This window comes from Hakea prostrata, chromosome 9, assembly GCF_041222555.1.
Source record: "Hakea prostrata isolate BN-2017 chromosome 9, UWA_Hpros_2, whole genome shotgun sequence".
Taxonomy (NCBI): domain Eukaryota; kingdom Viridiplantae; phylum Streptophyta; class Magnoliopsida; order Proteales; family Proteaceae; genus Hakea; species Hakea prostrata.
Window position 1 is genome coordinate 4,090,346 of NC_142608.1, and position 16,511 is coordinate 4,106,856.

General features: G+C 40.5%; 1 protein-coding gene across 1 annotated transcript in view; it reads right to left on the reverse strand.

Annotated features, from left to right (window-relative positions):
• Window positions 1-202: 202 nt before the first annotated feature.
• The window catches only part of LOC149004142 (uncharacterized), a 63,770-nt gene continuing 47,461 nt past the window's right edge, over window positions 203-16,511 (reverse strand). The window contains exons 5-8 of the mRNA XM_089168318.1: window positions 10,231-10,273; window positions 9,940-10,046; window positions 2,154-2,249; window positions 203-1,718 (exon numbers count right to left, since the gene is read on the reverse strand). Coding sequence (XP_089024444.1) covers window positions 1,398-1,718; window positions 2,154-2,249; window positions 9,940-10,046; window positions 10,231-10,273 — 567 coding nt within the window. The 3' untranslated portion in view covers window positions 203-1,397. The remainder of the gene's footprint in view (window positions 1,719-2,153; window positions 2,250-9,939; window positions 10,047-10,230; window positions 10,274-16,511) is intronic.

Below are 16,511 nucleotides of genomic sequence, written 5' to 3' on the forward strand. Positions count from 1 at the left end.
GTGTGTTTAGAAGGTTTAAATTAGACTAACTACCAAGTTTGAGCCCAACCTGGACCCTAAAACCCACCGACATGGGCTATCGAGTTGGCCTAAAAAAAAGACCATATCTCGACTGAGATCTCGCCAATTCGGTCAAGATCTTGGTTTTTGGAAGGGGCAAGATCTCACTCAAGAGCGAGATCTTGAAACATGGTGTCAAGCATTGAAGGAACACTTCAGAGTGAGTAATGAGCTCTAGACAAGTAACACTTCTTGAGATTGTCCAAGTAAGATACAAAATTGTTCACCGGAGTGACATTGGATGCTGCAAGAGTGTCATTGGACACCGGTTGCATCCTTGGAAATGGGTCTGCTATTGGGCCTCGCAACTGCTGCTGAAATGGTGTGGCTGTGCGGCAAACATGTGAAGATGAAGCTCCTAATTTTCCTTCACCTTGAGGACAAGGTGAATTTCAAGAGGCCAGAAGTGCTAGTTCCCCAGGATCATGCCATGCGGAGGAGAGAGAGACGATTAGGGTAGTTAGGGGATTATAAATAGGGGGAATGGAGAAGAGAGGACATCCAATGTTATGTGAGTGGTTTTTGGGCAGCCTATGGCTGAGGGATAGCATTGTATGCTGTGGGGTTGACTGACATCATTAAAACCAGTTTTATCTTTGTTAATTTCTGTGTTTTGGTATCAAATTTTGTATTGGATTAGAGGGTTCCTATCATACGCTATTATGTTTGCAACTAAGAAGAGTCAACCTAAGAATTTCCATAACTTTTTCTTACAATGTTTTAAACTGACAGTCAAGCCAGCCATCATACCACAGGCACCTTCTGGATGAAATGGACAAATATTCAGTGATTTGGCATGAGTGCTTCAGGTTCAGCTATCATGTCAAGAAAACAGATTGTTCCAGTTCCTGAATGCTGGGCCCAAACCATGCAATAATTTACTCCTAAAAATTAGGTCAATCATCCACCAAAGCACTCAAGAATTTAGCTATATTAAGATGACCACTTTGAAAGACAGTGAAGTACTTGATGAGTCCTCTAACCATATTCTTGGGGGAAAATAAGTATGCAATCATATAAGCATTGACTTTAGCAGTATATCACCAATAACCCCATAGACATAAGGAATATGACACATCACAATCAATGAGTTTATTTACATATAAAAAGCAAAAAATTGATAAGAATTCCTACACACAGTGGCACCAATTTGCAAAGTTATCAATAGCAAAGGAAAACCCAAAAAGTATAAATAAAATTCATTAGCTTCTCAAAAATGCACCTACATGAAGGCAACTATGGAAGGTTGAATCCCTTAACATTTTTGGAAGGCAATCCCTTAATGCATTACAAGCGCTGTGTCAGGGAAAGCAAGAAACAGATCACAAGAAAGTGAATTATATGCTATGGATAAACCAGAATTGAAAAAGACAGGAAAAAGGAAGAGGCAGGAAAGGGAGGGAGAAGTGAGTTAAAGGAAATAGACCAATATAGCTAAGCTCGGAACCAATTAAGATGTTCATGAACCTTGGATTATCTGAAAGTCTCAGATAACATCTAATGATATGTTTCAGCAGACGAGGAGAGGGCTGCTCAACAAGAGAGTGAACCATGATTCCCAGAACCCTACGCATGGAGATGAGCTCCTTTGGTGTTGTACAGATGTAATTCAGCCCCACATCATGCAAAATAATTTTTTGAACTATATAAGTAGCCACCTGTAAGGTCAAGTATGATAAATTAGTAATGAACCAATTAACTAGCCCCACCCCCACCCCAACCCCAAGGAAAAAAGAAAAGAAAAGAAAAAACTACTACAAAAACAGAACATGGAAGAAGTCACTCAAGCTACAAAACGTGTTCTCTCAAAAAAGGATGGATGAAGTGGCACCGCCTGTTCAGGAATTCTTTTGGGTAAACAGGAAGTTTGATCCTCTTCAATTGTGAGGAATGGGCTGTGAATTTTTTCAAAATGGCAGAATTAGAATGGTGGCACATATGGTGCAAAACTGCAAACTGTTGAAAATCACAACCAGATCTCAGCTGATGGTAGATATAATCATCCCAACCTTGTCTAGAACTACGATCTACAAAAAGAATTGCAGTGGAAAGGGATGCATGTCACATAAGTCAGAAGGAATTCTTTGACTCACTGTTCTTGAAAGCTCACTACCCTTCTCCATTGTAAGCAGGCATGCCTGCATTATTTTTGTGGAGAGAAGGAAGCTAATAACTTCTGTATCTTCAACCTACAGAGGAGTGCAGAATTTTTACTTTCTTATAATTATAATGCAATCAAATGAAGGCTTTAAACAGTAAATGAACAAATAATTACAAGTGAGTAGCAATACATATTGAGAATAAAAGAAATCTTGTTCAGGCGTCAAAGAACTACATGTGCCTGGGTGATTTTGTTGCATTTATGCGTGAATGCCCATGTAAAGTATGAATTAGTTGAAGAACAATGATGAAACAGAGAACTAACGGGAGTATTCTAGTGATGCCGGTGAATTTCGCTCTTAATAGTCCTTGATAGTTTTTTCGGCTGCTTGATGCTTATCTTTTAATACATTCTATATAGGGGAGAGAGAATGCACAAGAGGGAGAGGGGGGGGGGGAAGGAAAGGGTATTTAGCTACAAGACCAAAAAGTGGAATCTAGACCCCAGGAAACAACAATATGCTTGATCCTTGGGGTATCACCAACAGGGGGTGAGGGATCATATGTAACTTAGTGGAGACACCGAAGAAAATGGCTTTCCAAATCAAGTCCAAAGATCTAGAGTTGGAGGTCCATCTCCTAATGTTATGCTCCCACCAAAGGTGGTGGACGGTAGCTCCAAAAACTAGCTTACCAATTTGGCCACAAATAGAAACCCCAAAAAAGGACCTTAGAACCCAACACCAATCCCTTGCATACCCGAAGGAGTGTTTGGGGTGACTCCAAATGGAAGCAGAGGCTTCCCCCCAAAGTTGACAGGAAAAACGGCAGGAAAAGAATACATGGTCAATGTCCTCAAAACCATTCCAGCAAAGGATGCAGTTAGGGCTAGCGAGGATATGGCGATGGATGACGAACGACTGCACAACTAGGTTGGAAGTTGCAAGGGATGTGGTCGTTGAACCAAACCAAGGGGCCCCCATGGGACAAGGTTGGAAGGGGTGCAGATGTGGTTCTAAGACGAGGGAGCGGTGAAAAGGCCCGAGGTGTTTGGAAGCCAAACGAAGCGGTCATAGGAAAGGAAGGGGTCAAAACCTGTGTGAGACTCGGGTGGGACTAGGTTGGGGAAAGGGGACCAAGAACCATTGGAGATGAAGGATGATAGGGTGGTGGATTTGGGGATATAAGAGTCATATGCTGCACGAGGGCCAAAGATTTCATAAAGGATGCCTAGGGGGTGCCAACAATCAAGCCAAAAGGAAACAAAAGAATCATTTGAGATTCTTGAAGGAATAGCCAAGAAAGCGAGAAGTCTAAGAAGAAGATTCCTCTAGACCCAAAAAGGGTTGATAGGGACCTAGGCACTCCAAGTGGAGTCGTGCTTCAGGAGATAGGAGTGGACCCAATTGGCCCAAATGGAATTGTGCCTGGTGGAGATCTTCCAAATGAGTTTAAGGAGATAGGCATTATTGTAATCTTGGATCCTCCGAATCCCCAAGCCAAAACATCCCTTGTTTCTATTTTCCAAGTAAACCCAACACCTATCCCTCGTGTTATGTTCTATGCTTCCCTTTCTCTGTTTTATCCTTCTTTTGTTTCTTTTTGATTTTGTTACTTCCATTCCCTAAACATGGTAGGATACAATTTGCAAACTCAAAATGGTAAGGAGTTAGGTTAAAGCAAATGCAAGCACTTGCAAAGAATGATATTTAAAACCATCCCCTTCCTTATGGGCCTACGACAAATGACTTGGGAGCTGCAAATGGGTGTACATGGTTAAGCACGATGATGGAATAATGGACAAGTATGATACGTATCAGGCAGGATTGCTCGCAAAGGGTTTACACAATCATATAGAATTGACTACCAAGAGGCTTTATAGATGTGACAAAGTCGAGTATAGTCCAAGTTATTGTTTCATATGCTATCAACATGGGTTGGGATCTACAACATCATGATGTTAAGGGTGCTTTCTTTCATGGTCAACTAGAAGGAGGAAGTTTGTATAGATCTTTCCCAAGTACTCTCATGAAAGGATAACCAACGGAAGGTATGGCTCAAGTAAGCATGGTTTGGGTGCTTTCACAAAGATATGACCACATTAGTGTACACTCAAATTAGTGCTCTAATCACACCCTGTTCATTAAGAAATCTAGTCATCACATTACTGTTCACATCATCTATGTTGACGGCACAATCCTTACTGGGAGTGATATAGATAATATGGCAACATTGAAATTCTACTTGGGATAGCCCATTTTGGATCAAAGATTTGGGGCAATTACAAGACTTCCTTGGAATCTAAGTTGCTTGGTCTTCCAAAGGGATCTTCCTTCTCAAAGGAAGTACCTAAGACCTTCCATCAAAGTCTAGGATACTTGGATGTTGCCCTATTTGTATTCCACTTAAGATCTTCCTTGCTCAAGGGAAGTACCCTTAGATCTTCTATCAGAGACTCAAATGGTCGGATATTGCCCTATCAATACTCCACTTGAGATGAACATACATCTGAAGAGAAAAGATGGGGAAGATTGATATTTTTGTCCTGTACATGACCAGACATGGCTTATGTTGTGAGTCTTGTGATTCCTACTCCACTCATTTAGATGTTGTGTGCTGTGTTTTGAGATAGTTGAAGTCAGCCCCAAGAAAATGGGTTCTTTTCTCTCCTCGCGCTGCCTTCATATGAAGGCATTCACAAATGCTGATTGGGCAGGCTCTCCAGATGACTACAGGTGTAAATCTGGCTAATTTTCTCTTCTGGAGGAAATCTTATAACTTGGAACAGCAAGAAACAAGCTGTGGTGCTCATTCCAATGGCGAGGCAGAGTTCCCTGCCATCACACAAGATATATGTAAATTGTAATGGCTCTAGGGTGGGTCTTCTACAAGATCTTTGTGTTAGCTCCAATTGATGTAACCGGGTTCAGCAAGTATAGGGCACTCCGTATTTTTTAGCCCAAAACAGACCAGGAGGCACCTAGAGCGGGCCGAATGTCCTAAGGGGTCTTGTGGTCATTTTACACTCCTCCTTGGGTTAAAGTGGTTTGGTTGGTTTCCCCACAGTGTTAGGAGTTAGAATCAACTTTAATTTTCCTAATTAAGTTAGTTGTGAGAGTCTTGATGTAATTAGGAATCTTAGTTGGAATTCCTTGTTAAAGTTGATCTCTTATTTTGCAAGTTGTATTTGTTTAAAAACTCTTACTTGAGAGTTGAGAGTCCTTTTCTAGTTTAAAAAGTTAAGTCAAGATGTACTAGGGAATTCTAATCCAAATTGGATTTCCCTAAGTTAAGTCCAAGTAGGTTTCCTAAGTTGAGTTAAAGTTGGTTATCTTTATAGAGTCCTAGTTATTTTTCCTTCAACGTAATAAGGCTATAAAAAGCCCCTCATTTTTTTTTGGTCAACAAAAGCCCCTCATACCATGCAAACAATTCAGACTGGATTAATAAAATTTGTAACGAGAGTTGCAGGAGAATTGGAGCATGGGTTCCAAGAAGGATCCCCATGGCTGAATGTTTAAATTTTGTGCAATTCTTCCTCATCTTCTTCTACTTCAAAAGCCTGTGACAGGCTAGTGACAGCTCCTACAGCAGCCTTGAGTGAACCAGTCCACTCTCCTGCAAGTAAGTTCAATCCCCTACCCGATACCCGACCTGATTCCCCTTCCTCCCTTCCTACCCTGTCATAGACCTACCTCCCTCTCTTCCTTCTTATGGCAGCAGCACCCCATCCCCTCAACAAACCCTCAACCCTCCATCCCCTTCCCCCTATTATCCCTGCCCTTGGATCACACCCCTCTCCCCTCTATTTTTCTTCTTCTAAAACTCAACATAGCCCCATCCCTCTAATTGCAGAATTTCCTGCACTTCATCTTCTTCCCCTAGAAACCCTAATTTTACTTAAGCAGTCATATTTACCTAACCCCTCAACCAAACCCTAAATCCTTTTAGAATTACCTTCCCCTACACCTTCTCTACTTCCCCTCTAAACCCTAACATTATTGAACACCTTAAGAGTCCTAAACCACTAGGGTACCTATTTTCTAAACGCTAACCTCTTAGGATTAGTTCTGAAATTACTGAGTACAAAAAACAAAAATTAATTCATTAGTTTTTCCCTTGCCCAAACCCTAAACCTATGAATCCCTCCTTTTTGATACCCAAGGTTTGGAAGGCAATTCCAGCCCTAGCCGTGTGGTTTTCAGAGTATTTTGGGTTTGATTTAGTACATTCATTGAGATTCAGACCTTGGCAGCAAAGAGCTAAGCCCTGATTGACCTATTTGTAAGAAAAGAGTAATGTTTAGTTGCTGTCCTGGACTCTAGACCTCAACAGCAGGGTACAAGCCCCAAATTGCTGCTGTCCTTCAAGATTTTGACCCAAACAGCAAGGTATTGAGCCTAGACTGCCTGATGCTTTCTTAGAAAAGATCATACTAGTGTCCTTGTACTCTAGGGGTTACTTCACCAATTCTCCCATGATTCTCTACAGGACAGCATACCACCAATTAGTGTTGCCAACAGCCCAGTTCAGCATGTGGAAACAGATCATTTCATCAAGGATTTGTTCGTCTTCCATCTTTCAGTCCGGTGATCAGTTGGATGCTGTTTTCACCAAAAGGGATAGTAGTAAAATTTTCATTCTATTAAGTGTAAGTTGAACATGTGTGACATCTATGTGCCAACTCGAAGGGAAGTGTTGAATGTGATATATGAGGCTCTTTGGTAGTTTTTATTTTTGGATGAATCAATAATATATTAAAAAACAGACGCAATTACATCAAACCCAGAAATTCGCAAAGCTAAAGAGCAAAAATAAAGCTAAATGGGAGGTCCCAATGAAAATGGGCCAAACAGAGGCTAAGAGAAACTATTTTGCAGAATTTTTCTTTTTCTTGGAAGAATTGAGCCCGACTAGGAAGTCATCACCGAAAGGGTTGTGCCCTTCGGAAGGACGATTACTCCTCCTACACTCAACACGATCAAAATCATGTGTAGGAGAGGAGAGCGGAGAGTCAGGAGCAGGCTCAATAGGGGTTAGCTCACAAATCGAAAGATTGGAAACGTGAGTGTTGTCTGAAGAGACAAAGGTTTGGGCTTCAGAAGTGAGAAAAGAGGGGTTGAGAGTTGGGCTAAGGGGAGAGCCACGATCAAAGGAGGACGATGGGCCAAGCAAGATGGAATTGGGGTGAGAAAAAGGAGGGGGGCCCAAAATTGAAGATGGGCCAAGCAATATGGGCTTGGGGCGAGATTTAAGATGGGCCGCCATAGAGGAGGAGGGAGAGGGTTTAAGGGTGGATAAACAGTGGGAATGGGAGAGAGGAGCAATATCTCTAGGAGATGAGGGAGAAACGGTAAAGAGAAGCAGAGAGGAGTTAGCGCAATCCACGGCTTTGTTCGTCGATGAAGGAGGGACTGATCAGCTAACGGGGGCAAGATCAACACTGTTCAGAGCCCCTATACCATCTTCAGAAGGGTCAGGTGACTCTCGATCAGAGTGAAGCAGATCGATGGAAATGGGAGCAGGCAGGGCTCGATCCGAGTGAAGTAGTTCATCGGAGCATGAATCAGGCATATCAGCAGGGCCAAGCGATGCAGTGGGAATCTTTAGAGGGTCAGGCGGTTGACGATCAGAGTGAAGCAGATCGATTGGGATGGAAGCAGGCAGAGCTCGATCCGAGAGCAACAACTCATTGAAACTAGAATTAGGCATATCGGCAGGTCCCAACGATGCATTGGGAATCTTTAGCAAGGCAACAGGGACACCAGAGACTTGACTATGGCAGGAATGGTTCAGGACCTCGGGAGAAGAGTCGGGCACCACCGGTGGCAAAGATTTGGATTGTCTTCTTCTTCTTCTACTGTAGGTGTTTGCAATCACCGGAGGAGTAGCAGTTGCCGGAGGAGAGACAGAATGCCTTGCAGCATCAACAACAGGGTCCTCAACAGAGATTTTTTCCAGGGAGTCAATCATGGATTGAGGAGGAACTGTGATGAACAGATCAGCAGAAAGAAAACGATCATCGGGGAGCCCACCATCTGCGGTCAAACGGTCTTCCAGGGTAGGCGGTGAAGGGGCTAAGCAGGGATGAACGGAAGCATTTGGGAGCATGATTTATCTTTATGGCCGAAGGATGAGCACTGAGTGCAGCGATGAGGAACCCACTCGTACATGATAAGCTTTTTATACCTCAGACCATGATCATCAGTGATGGTGATAGCTGGCGGGAGGGGATTTGCAGCAGAAAATTCCACACACAAGCGTGCGTAGGAGAGCCTTTCCATTGAGAGAGTTTTGGCATTGGTTTTTAAAGGTTTGCCGATAGCAGAGCCAATAAGGCTCAGACATTCACTGTTCCAAAATTTGAGTGGAAGATCGGGGAGGCAGATCCACAGGGGCAAGGTACTGAAGTCGACCCTACGGAGACGCGACGAGGGAGACCAAGGTTTAGTGAAGACTTGAGATCTTCCAATAGGCCAAGGCGATCCTTCTAAGGCATGAGTTTGTCATTCCAGAGAAGAAAAGTTGAAGAGAAAAGTTCCAGAGTCTATCAGGTAAGTCTCCAGGAGACCAATGGCTTTCCATTGTTTAGCTAGAGAAGTTTTTAGGATACTAAGGGGAGGGACAGGGCCAAGGAATTGGCCAATAATGGATGATTGCCATCGGAGGATACCAGAGGCAGTAGCGGAGGATGGGCAGTGAGCAAGCAGAGAAGAGTTAGAGATTTTAGGAGGGATGAAAGAGAGGTTTAGATTTTCAGCAGTGGAGGAGTGGGTAGAGAAGAGAGAGTTCCAGGGCCGAGGGGGATCATTAGAGGAAGGCAGGGGGGAGCAGAGGGCCTGAGGCGGGGAAGGAGGAGGAAGAAGAAGACATTCCACCGTTCTTACTACATTCCTCAGTTGCAGAGCCGATTTTCTTCCCCTTCATCACTGAAGTCAAAACCCGGCTCTTTGGTAGTTGTAATTTAATATAATTCTTTTTTTTGGTAGAAAATTTTAATATAGTTCTAGGGGCTACTTGAAAGTTGAAAGCACTCTCTTTGCTCCTATTAGTAGGAAAAAATATATGCTCTCCAGGGTGGTAACAATCAGTTCCATTTATATCCTGATGCAGAATCAGACCGCTTCTGAAGTTTTGATGCATTGATGCTTATTAGGAGACAAAGCAGCATTGAGCTAGAACCTGATCAACTGGAGTGCAACCAGAAGAACTCAATGAGTGAGGCCTTTAAAATGAGTCACCCCAACATGGACCATGAGAGTCGAGGGCCCCAAACTCTGGTTTTCTCTTGACTGGTTTAGTGTGCTAGAAGTTCCTTTACTACAGGGGTAGGATCCCCAGTCTTATTGCTAACGGTACACTTATGGTAGCACTTCTTAATACTTGCTTATTTGCCACTACAAGAAGGCAGTCATTACACTACAACTTTCGTTCATGCTCAGGGCTCTCGAAAGAAGTTTTTAGGAGCCTCCTACCGAAGGGTATAGGGAAAGTGAGGTTGCCATATCTAAAAGAGATGTTGGTTCCATTAGTGCTTTCCTTCAACTCTCGAGACCCATTAGGATATATGTGTCAGCTGATACAATATGGTAGTTACCTATACTTAAACCCTGGTAAAACAAACTCTGTGAACATCCTGGTTCCATCTGTGGTGTCAAGTTTAGGAATCTAACATCCATTATACTCTTACGGACTATTTTGGAAATGCATTATTACAAAATGACATTATATACAAATAAAAGAGCAAAAACAAGGGTGATTTATAGAATATCAGTAAACCTTCACAAGGGCACCAATAATTCCCAAGCTGGAAAGCCTCAGATATTCAAATGGTCTTGTTGTTCCTGCTGTATTCAGGAAAGGGTAGATGTACATAGGTATCTGGGCTGCACAAAAACAAAATGAGAAAACGTCACTTTTCCACTTCCATTTTAGAGAATAATATAACGAATGGATATTCATAGAATTCACACAAGAAACTTCCTTCACAACGTTCTTTAGATTAGTAAGCAACATCTCAGTAGGAGAGACCCATTAAATATTTCAAGATTGACGGCAACAAGAAACTACCATTTAGGAATGACATCCTTGTCTCTGAATGAGCAGCTACGCACTGCAATTAAAAAAATACAGCAAAATGACAAGAGCATCAGTTGCTTGTGCAAAATGACAGAAGAAACAAGAGTAACCAAAAATATGAATTTTGAATCAATGAAATTCAAATGTCACGAGACATAGGTGAGGAAGTATCAGTCTCTCTCTCTCTCTCTCTCTCTCTCTCTCTCTCTCTCTCTCTCTCTCTCTCTCTCTCTCTCTCTCTCTCTCTCTCTCTTTGTGTATTACGGGTACTACCCCTTCCTAATTGTTCTTGACAAACTACGACAGTACACAAATCAAATAGAGAATGATGTTAATCGAATTCAAAGAAAGCGAAATATCTCGCAAGATCTTGCCTTGATTGTGAACAAAGGAGGAGATGTAAAAGGCCATATCAATCAGCAAAAGGACTTAATCTGAATAGTTTTTGTCAGCAAAGACTACTACAAGGGGAGTTAGGACCTTATGAGAGAAGGTGCAATGCACAAAATGTGACGTCCCCAACAACTAGGGCCAAGTGGGGCCCATGACACCTAAACCCTACTGGGAGTCATGACAGTTGCTTCCTTTTTTCTTATCTTTGGAATAATGGAAACCCATACCATTAAGCAATAGCAGAAACTTTTGTATTAAAAGAGAGGGAAATTAAAACTTTAGACTATCTAATGGCAACTATTATAGTAGGATAATACAAACTGTAGTCTTCAACGTTATGGTATCATCTAAACAGAGCATCTATATTATCTTATATAAAACCTCAATACATAACCCTCAAACTGAGATGCGTTAAACTACGGGATTCTAACAGAAACTTGAGCTTTTAATCATTTCCTTGGATTGCAATCTCCTTACCCTTGTCCTAATTCTGCCAGTTTGTTTACAGTAAGGGGGGAAAATGAGCTACACTAGCCCAACAAATATTATAACACAACCATGCTCCAGACATGAAATAACATGAGAATGAAAGTCACCATGCACAATCAAAATAAAGCATTTCCTTTGCAAAGAATACAAGTTATGAAAAATATTTGCAACATAACTCTTTGCAGAAAATGTGTTATGGAAAAACATCATATCTCTTTTGAAAATCCTTTCACATATTTTCATCTCTGTTTCTCTTGCATTATAGTTTCAAGTCTAAGCAAATCTAGAGGATGCACATTTCTCTTCACCACCGAAATGGCTTCTAAGCTCAAGGCCTTGTACACCTCGTGGATTTTCCATCATTGGCACAGACTCAATCTTTCCACTTTATTCTAGCCACAAAGGTTGTGCTCGTCAGCACCATGTTTTTTATTCCAATTCAATCTTGCATTATTAAACTTCACATTTAATCTTTAAAATGTAAGAATACTGATAATTTCATAATTGAAAACAAAAGATTGTCAAATCATAATCAAATCTTGAAACAGGTGTGTATACATGCAATGAATGAAATCTAACACATAGTATGTGGATAAATCAGGGGCATAGTATGCAAATCAATGACAGGTACATTGTGCGGATCCATCAAAGGCATAGGTTGCTAATAAATCAAGTGCACAATATGCAGATCAATCAAAAGCATAGTGTGCGAATCAATCAAACGCACAATACACATATCCAATAGAGGCATAGTGTGCTAATAAATCTTGAAGTGCACAGTATGCGAATCAACCAGAAGCATAGTGTGTGAGTCAATCAGGCACACAATATGTAGATCCATTACAGACATGGTGTGTGAATCAATCAGGCATACAATATGCAAATCCATTAGAGACATAGTGTGCTAATACATAAAGTGCGCAATATGCAGATTAATTAGAAGCATAGTGTGCGAATCAATTAGGGGCACAATATGTGGATCAATTAGAGGCATAGTGATAAGAAGCAGAATTCCACAAATAATAATAATAATATGGTGTGATTGAAGTACACGAAGTTTTGCAAACGATCATAACATGAGTTGGTTATAATACTCGCCTGTATTCCCCTGATAAAACCCCTTCTTCAAAACCGAATGATTCTCAAGGATTCCCGAATATGCTGGGGAATTGAACGAGGTTTCCTCTCTCTCTTTCTCTCTTTTCCTCTTTCCTTACTCTCTTTCTCTCTCTCTCCTCCTCTTTCTCACGTTTTCTCCTTCTCTTTCCTCTTTTCTCACTCCTCTCTTCTTTCTCCTTTCTTTCTTTGTCTCTTTCTCTCTTTTCTTTCTCCTTGAAAGCCTATAGGCTTTCTTTTCTCAAGGCACCTCACTCCCCTTATTTATAGTTGAAAACAACATTATTTTATTGTATTTTATATATTTATTTATTTATTTTTCTTTCTTTTTATTCCTCTTTCTCTCTTTTTCTTTCTTTCCACGCATAAACAAGTCCTCTCCTCTTATTCTCTCTCTCCTCTTCTCTTATCTCTCTTCTTTCTCTTTTCGTCTTTGTGGCTTTGAGGCCACTGGCTATTTTGCCCATAGCCCACCTCTCTTTCTCCCTTGCCTCCCACTTCCACATTATCCATGGAGGTGGAAAAGGGGGAGAAGGGAGAGAGCCACCTCATGCTATCACTTTTTCAATAGATTATATAATATTTATATAATCTATATAGTATTTATACTATATCATACATATGTATACATACATGATATCTCTATTAAATAATTAGCAGGCTTGACTAATGGGCTTGCGGGCCCGCTCCCATATCTTACGCGGGGCCACTTAGGGGTCTAATTATTTATACCTCTGGGTTCAGAAAATTGCACTGATTCTTTCTTTGTCATCTGTTTAGCCTAATTCCACCATATAAGAGGCCAATGGACGGAAATGCATGCCAACCTGGTTATGGACCAAGGGTTCAGACATTACCAATTATTTAAATATTCTAGAGGATTATAGATCACACCAACACAACATTAAAATAATAGTAAAATGAAATGTGGGGCATCATACAAAGTGGAGGAAAGGACCATGTGCCAACCTCTTGAGTTACCAGAGATAGGTTCAAGCATGACCACTACGAGAAGCCAGTACACACTACAGATAGAAGTTGTACTTATCAAACCCCTTAAGGTGATTCCTTTGGTAGGTGTGGAGGCAAGAGATGGAGAGCTTATGCTCACACTGTGGCAACTGATGACTTTATTGCATATACGCCATTACTGATTTCGTCTGACCCACTTTCTTGTGATGATATTGCTACGCTAAATAAGGTGATACCTTGTTTTGGCACCTCTGCTCCATCACAGTCTTCATCCTCGAACTCAGCCCTTCAGGTTTCTACCTCCCCCATATGGGTCATTAACTCAATGAATCAGATTACATGACTGGTATGTCACCGTCCTATTATTTGCATTCCATTTTTTCTGGTAAGGGTAACATTAGAGTAGCTAATCGTTCATTGTCCTCTTTCTCTCTCTCCTAGTGATGCCCTTCATTTTCTTGGGTTTGCTACTAACTTCTTATTTGATAGCAACCTTACTAAATCCTTAAATTATTGTGTCACTTTTTTTTTCTTTCTTTCTTCACACTATCTTTCAGATTTTGTTATCAAGAAGGTTATTGGCAATGAACATGAGGAAAACAGATTTTTAATCTTTTAAGCCCTAGTCGCGTAGGGGTTATAAGCAAGGAAAAAAATTCTGGCGAACATCGCCGAGACATGACAATATTTTGCCAGTTCGCTACTCATTGAACCGAGAGGCCCCTCAGAAACATGATTAACCAAATATTGCCGAAAAATCACCGAACTGGCGAATTGTCAGTGAAAATTGCCGCTGAAACTCTATTTTGAAACTTTAAGTTTTCTTCATAGAACCTAACTTGCCTCCCTCTCTTTCACTTTCAATCTTCAGTTTTATATAGTGGTGGGTTTCAATTTCTTTCATGTTGATCTTCTAGCACATACCAGATCGCAGTCAAAGACCTTGAGAAGAGGATTGTCTGATTTGCAGGGAAGACCGGAAGAGATGACCGAAGAGTAGCAGCAACAAATGGTTTTGAACATTGCCCAGGGTTTCGCTTCTTATTCCCCATGCAAAGCTGATTCCAAAACTATACTTGCTTTGCATGCATAACAAGGGGAAGAGGGTTAGAATAAAAAATCAGATAGAGAGATACCCACTCGAAACTAGTAATAACCGATTGAAGCACTATAACCCTCATTGATTTCAACTGGCAGAGACAATTGATTTAACCTTCAATTTTTTATCTATCAGGGTGTGTGTCTTTTGTTAATCTATCTGTTCCCTTCATCCTTCTCGCTCTCACTCAGCTACCACGGTAGTATGCACGAAATTAGATGATCATTTAAATAGTAGGGAAGACTAGAAGAGATGACTGAAATACCACCGAAAGTCCCCCAAAATGTCGACTCAGGGTTTCACTAGTTTTGCTAGCCAACGAAACCCCTTTTGATGGCGATTTTTCGCACCTTAGTTATAAGGCAATATTCCTTTCTTCTTCTTTTTTTTTTTTTTTTTTTTTGGGGGGAGGTGGAGGGGGGACAAATAAACACGAATCATGTACGTGTAATGTAGTTTGTTTCTTGTGTTTTTTATTTTATATATTTGAAACAAACTGGCACTTTGGCACAGTTCGGAGCCCAGTTTTTCTCATGTAAAAATTGATTCTCTTGAAAAGGTGGAGGGGCATTATTGTCTTTTTTATATAAAAACATCACCTCCTTTGAAACCCTAAAAATTCAAATTTTTTCTCATAATTCATTCATTTTTACATAAATGTTTTTCTTTTCCTATGTAACCATCATACATGATTTCAACACCCACAAACAGTGAGAAACAACGAAAATGTATAGAAATAGGAAAGACTATTTCTCACCAAAAAAAAGGAAAGGGAACAGAAACGTTGCCATACAACGCCCTACTCCACGCATTTCTCAATTTTTATTTATGTGGCAAAAGTAACAACAATACTCTACATTTTGTGATGTTATGGTATCAACGTTTGGGGCATCCTTTTTCTGTTACCATGAGAAAACATTTGCCTGATATTATTTACTTCTTCCCCATATTCTATAAGAAAAAGAAGAAGAAGAAGCCTTGTCCCAATTAAATGGGGTCGGCTACATGGATTCTTACCTTTCAATCAGCTTTGTTTAAGGCCATGCTAGATACAAGGCCTAAGCTATGCATATCCTTTCTCACCACTTCTCGTAAGGTTAGATTAGGTCTGCCCCTAGCTCTTTTAATTACTTCAATCTGGATTATATCACTTCTCCATACAGGGGCATTTATAGGCCTCCGTTGAATGTGGTTGACTGGTTGTGCCACCTCAAATGACTTTCTCGTAGCTGATCACTTATCAAAGCTAGTTTCAGACCAACTCTAATACGATCATTCCTTATTTTATCCTTCCTATTTTTGCAACTTATCATCTTAGCATCCTCATTTCTGTTATACTGAGTTTCTCTATATAATTATTTTTAATAGCCCAACACTCTACACCATACATCATAGCTGGTCGAACGACGGTCTTATAGAATTTTCCTTCAAGCTTTAAAGGAATACGTCGATCACACAAGATTTTTTATGTATGATTGAACCAAGGTACTTAAAGCAATCGCTTCTGAGAAATCTCCTTATCATCAAATTTCACCACCTCATTGTCTAACCGATTATGATCACAGTTACAAACTAGATATTTTGTCTTCGTTCTACTCAGTTTAAAGCCTTTTGATTCCAAACTTGCTCTCCATGATTCTACCTTGGTATTAATCCCTACTTGGGTCTCATATATCAACACAATATCATCAACAAAAAACATACACTAAGGAACCTTGTCTTAAATGTCTTTGGTTAATTCATCCATTATAAGTGCGAATAAATATGGGCTAAAAGCTGATCCTTGATGAAGCCCACCTGTAATTGGGAATTCATTACTTTGTTCCCCCACTATTCTTACACTTATCACTGAACCATCATACATATCCTTAACTACGTCCATATATCCTCAATTACTCTCTCCCATAATTTCAAAGTATGTGGCTCATCAGTTTAATGCCTCTATAGTTATTACAACTTTGAATTTCTCATTTATTTTTGTGAAATTGGAACCACGACACTTCTCCTCTATTCATTTGGCATTTTCCCTGTGCTCATAATCTTATTAAACAACTTAGTCAACCAAGCTAGGCTATAGGTTCTTAAGCTCTTCCATACTTCTATTGAGATTTCATCAAGACCTTGTGTCTTGCCTATTTTCATCCCTCTTAGTGCTTCTTTTAATTCCAGAATTGAAATTCCAATTATATATTCGAAAATTAGT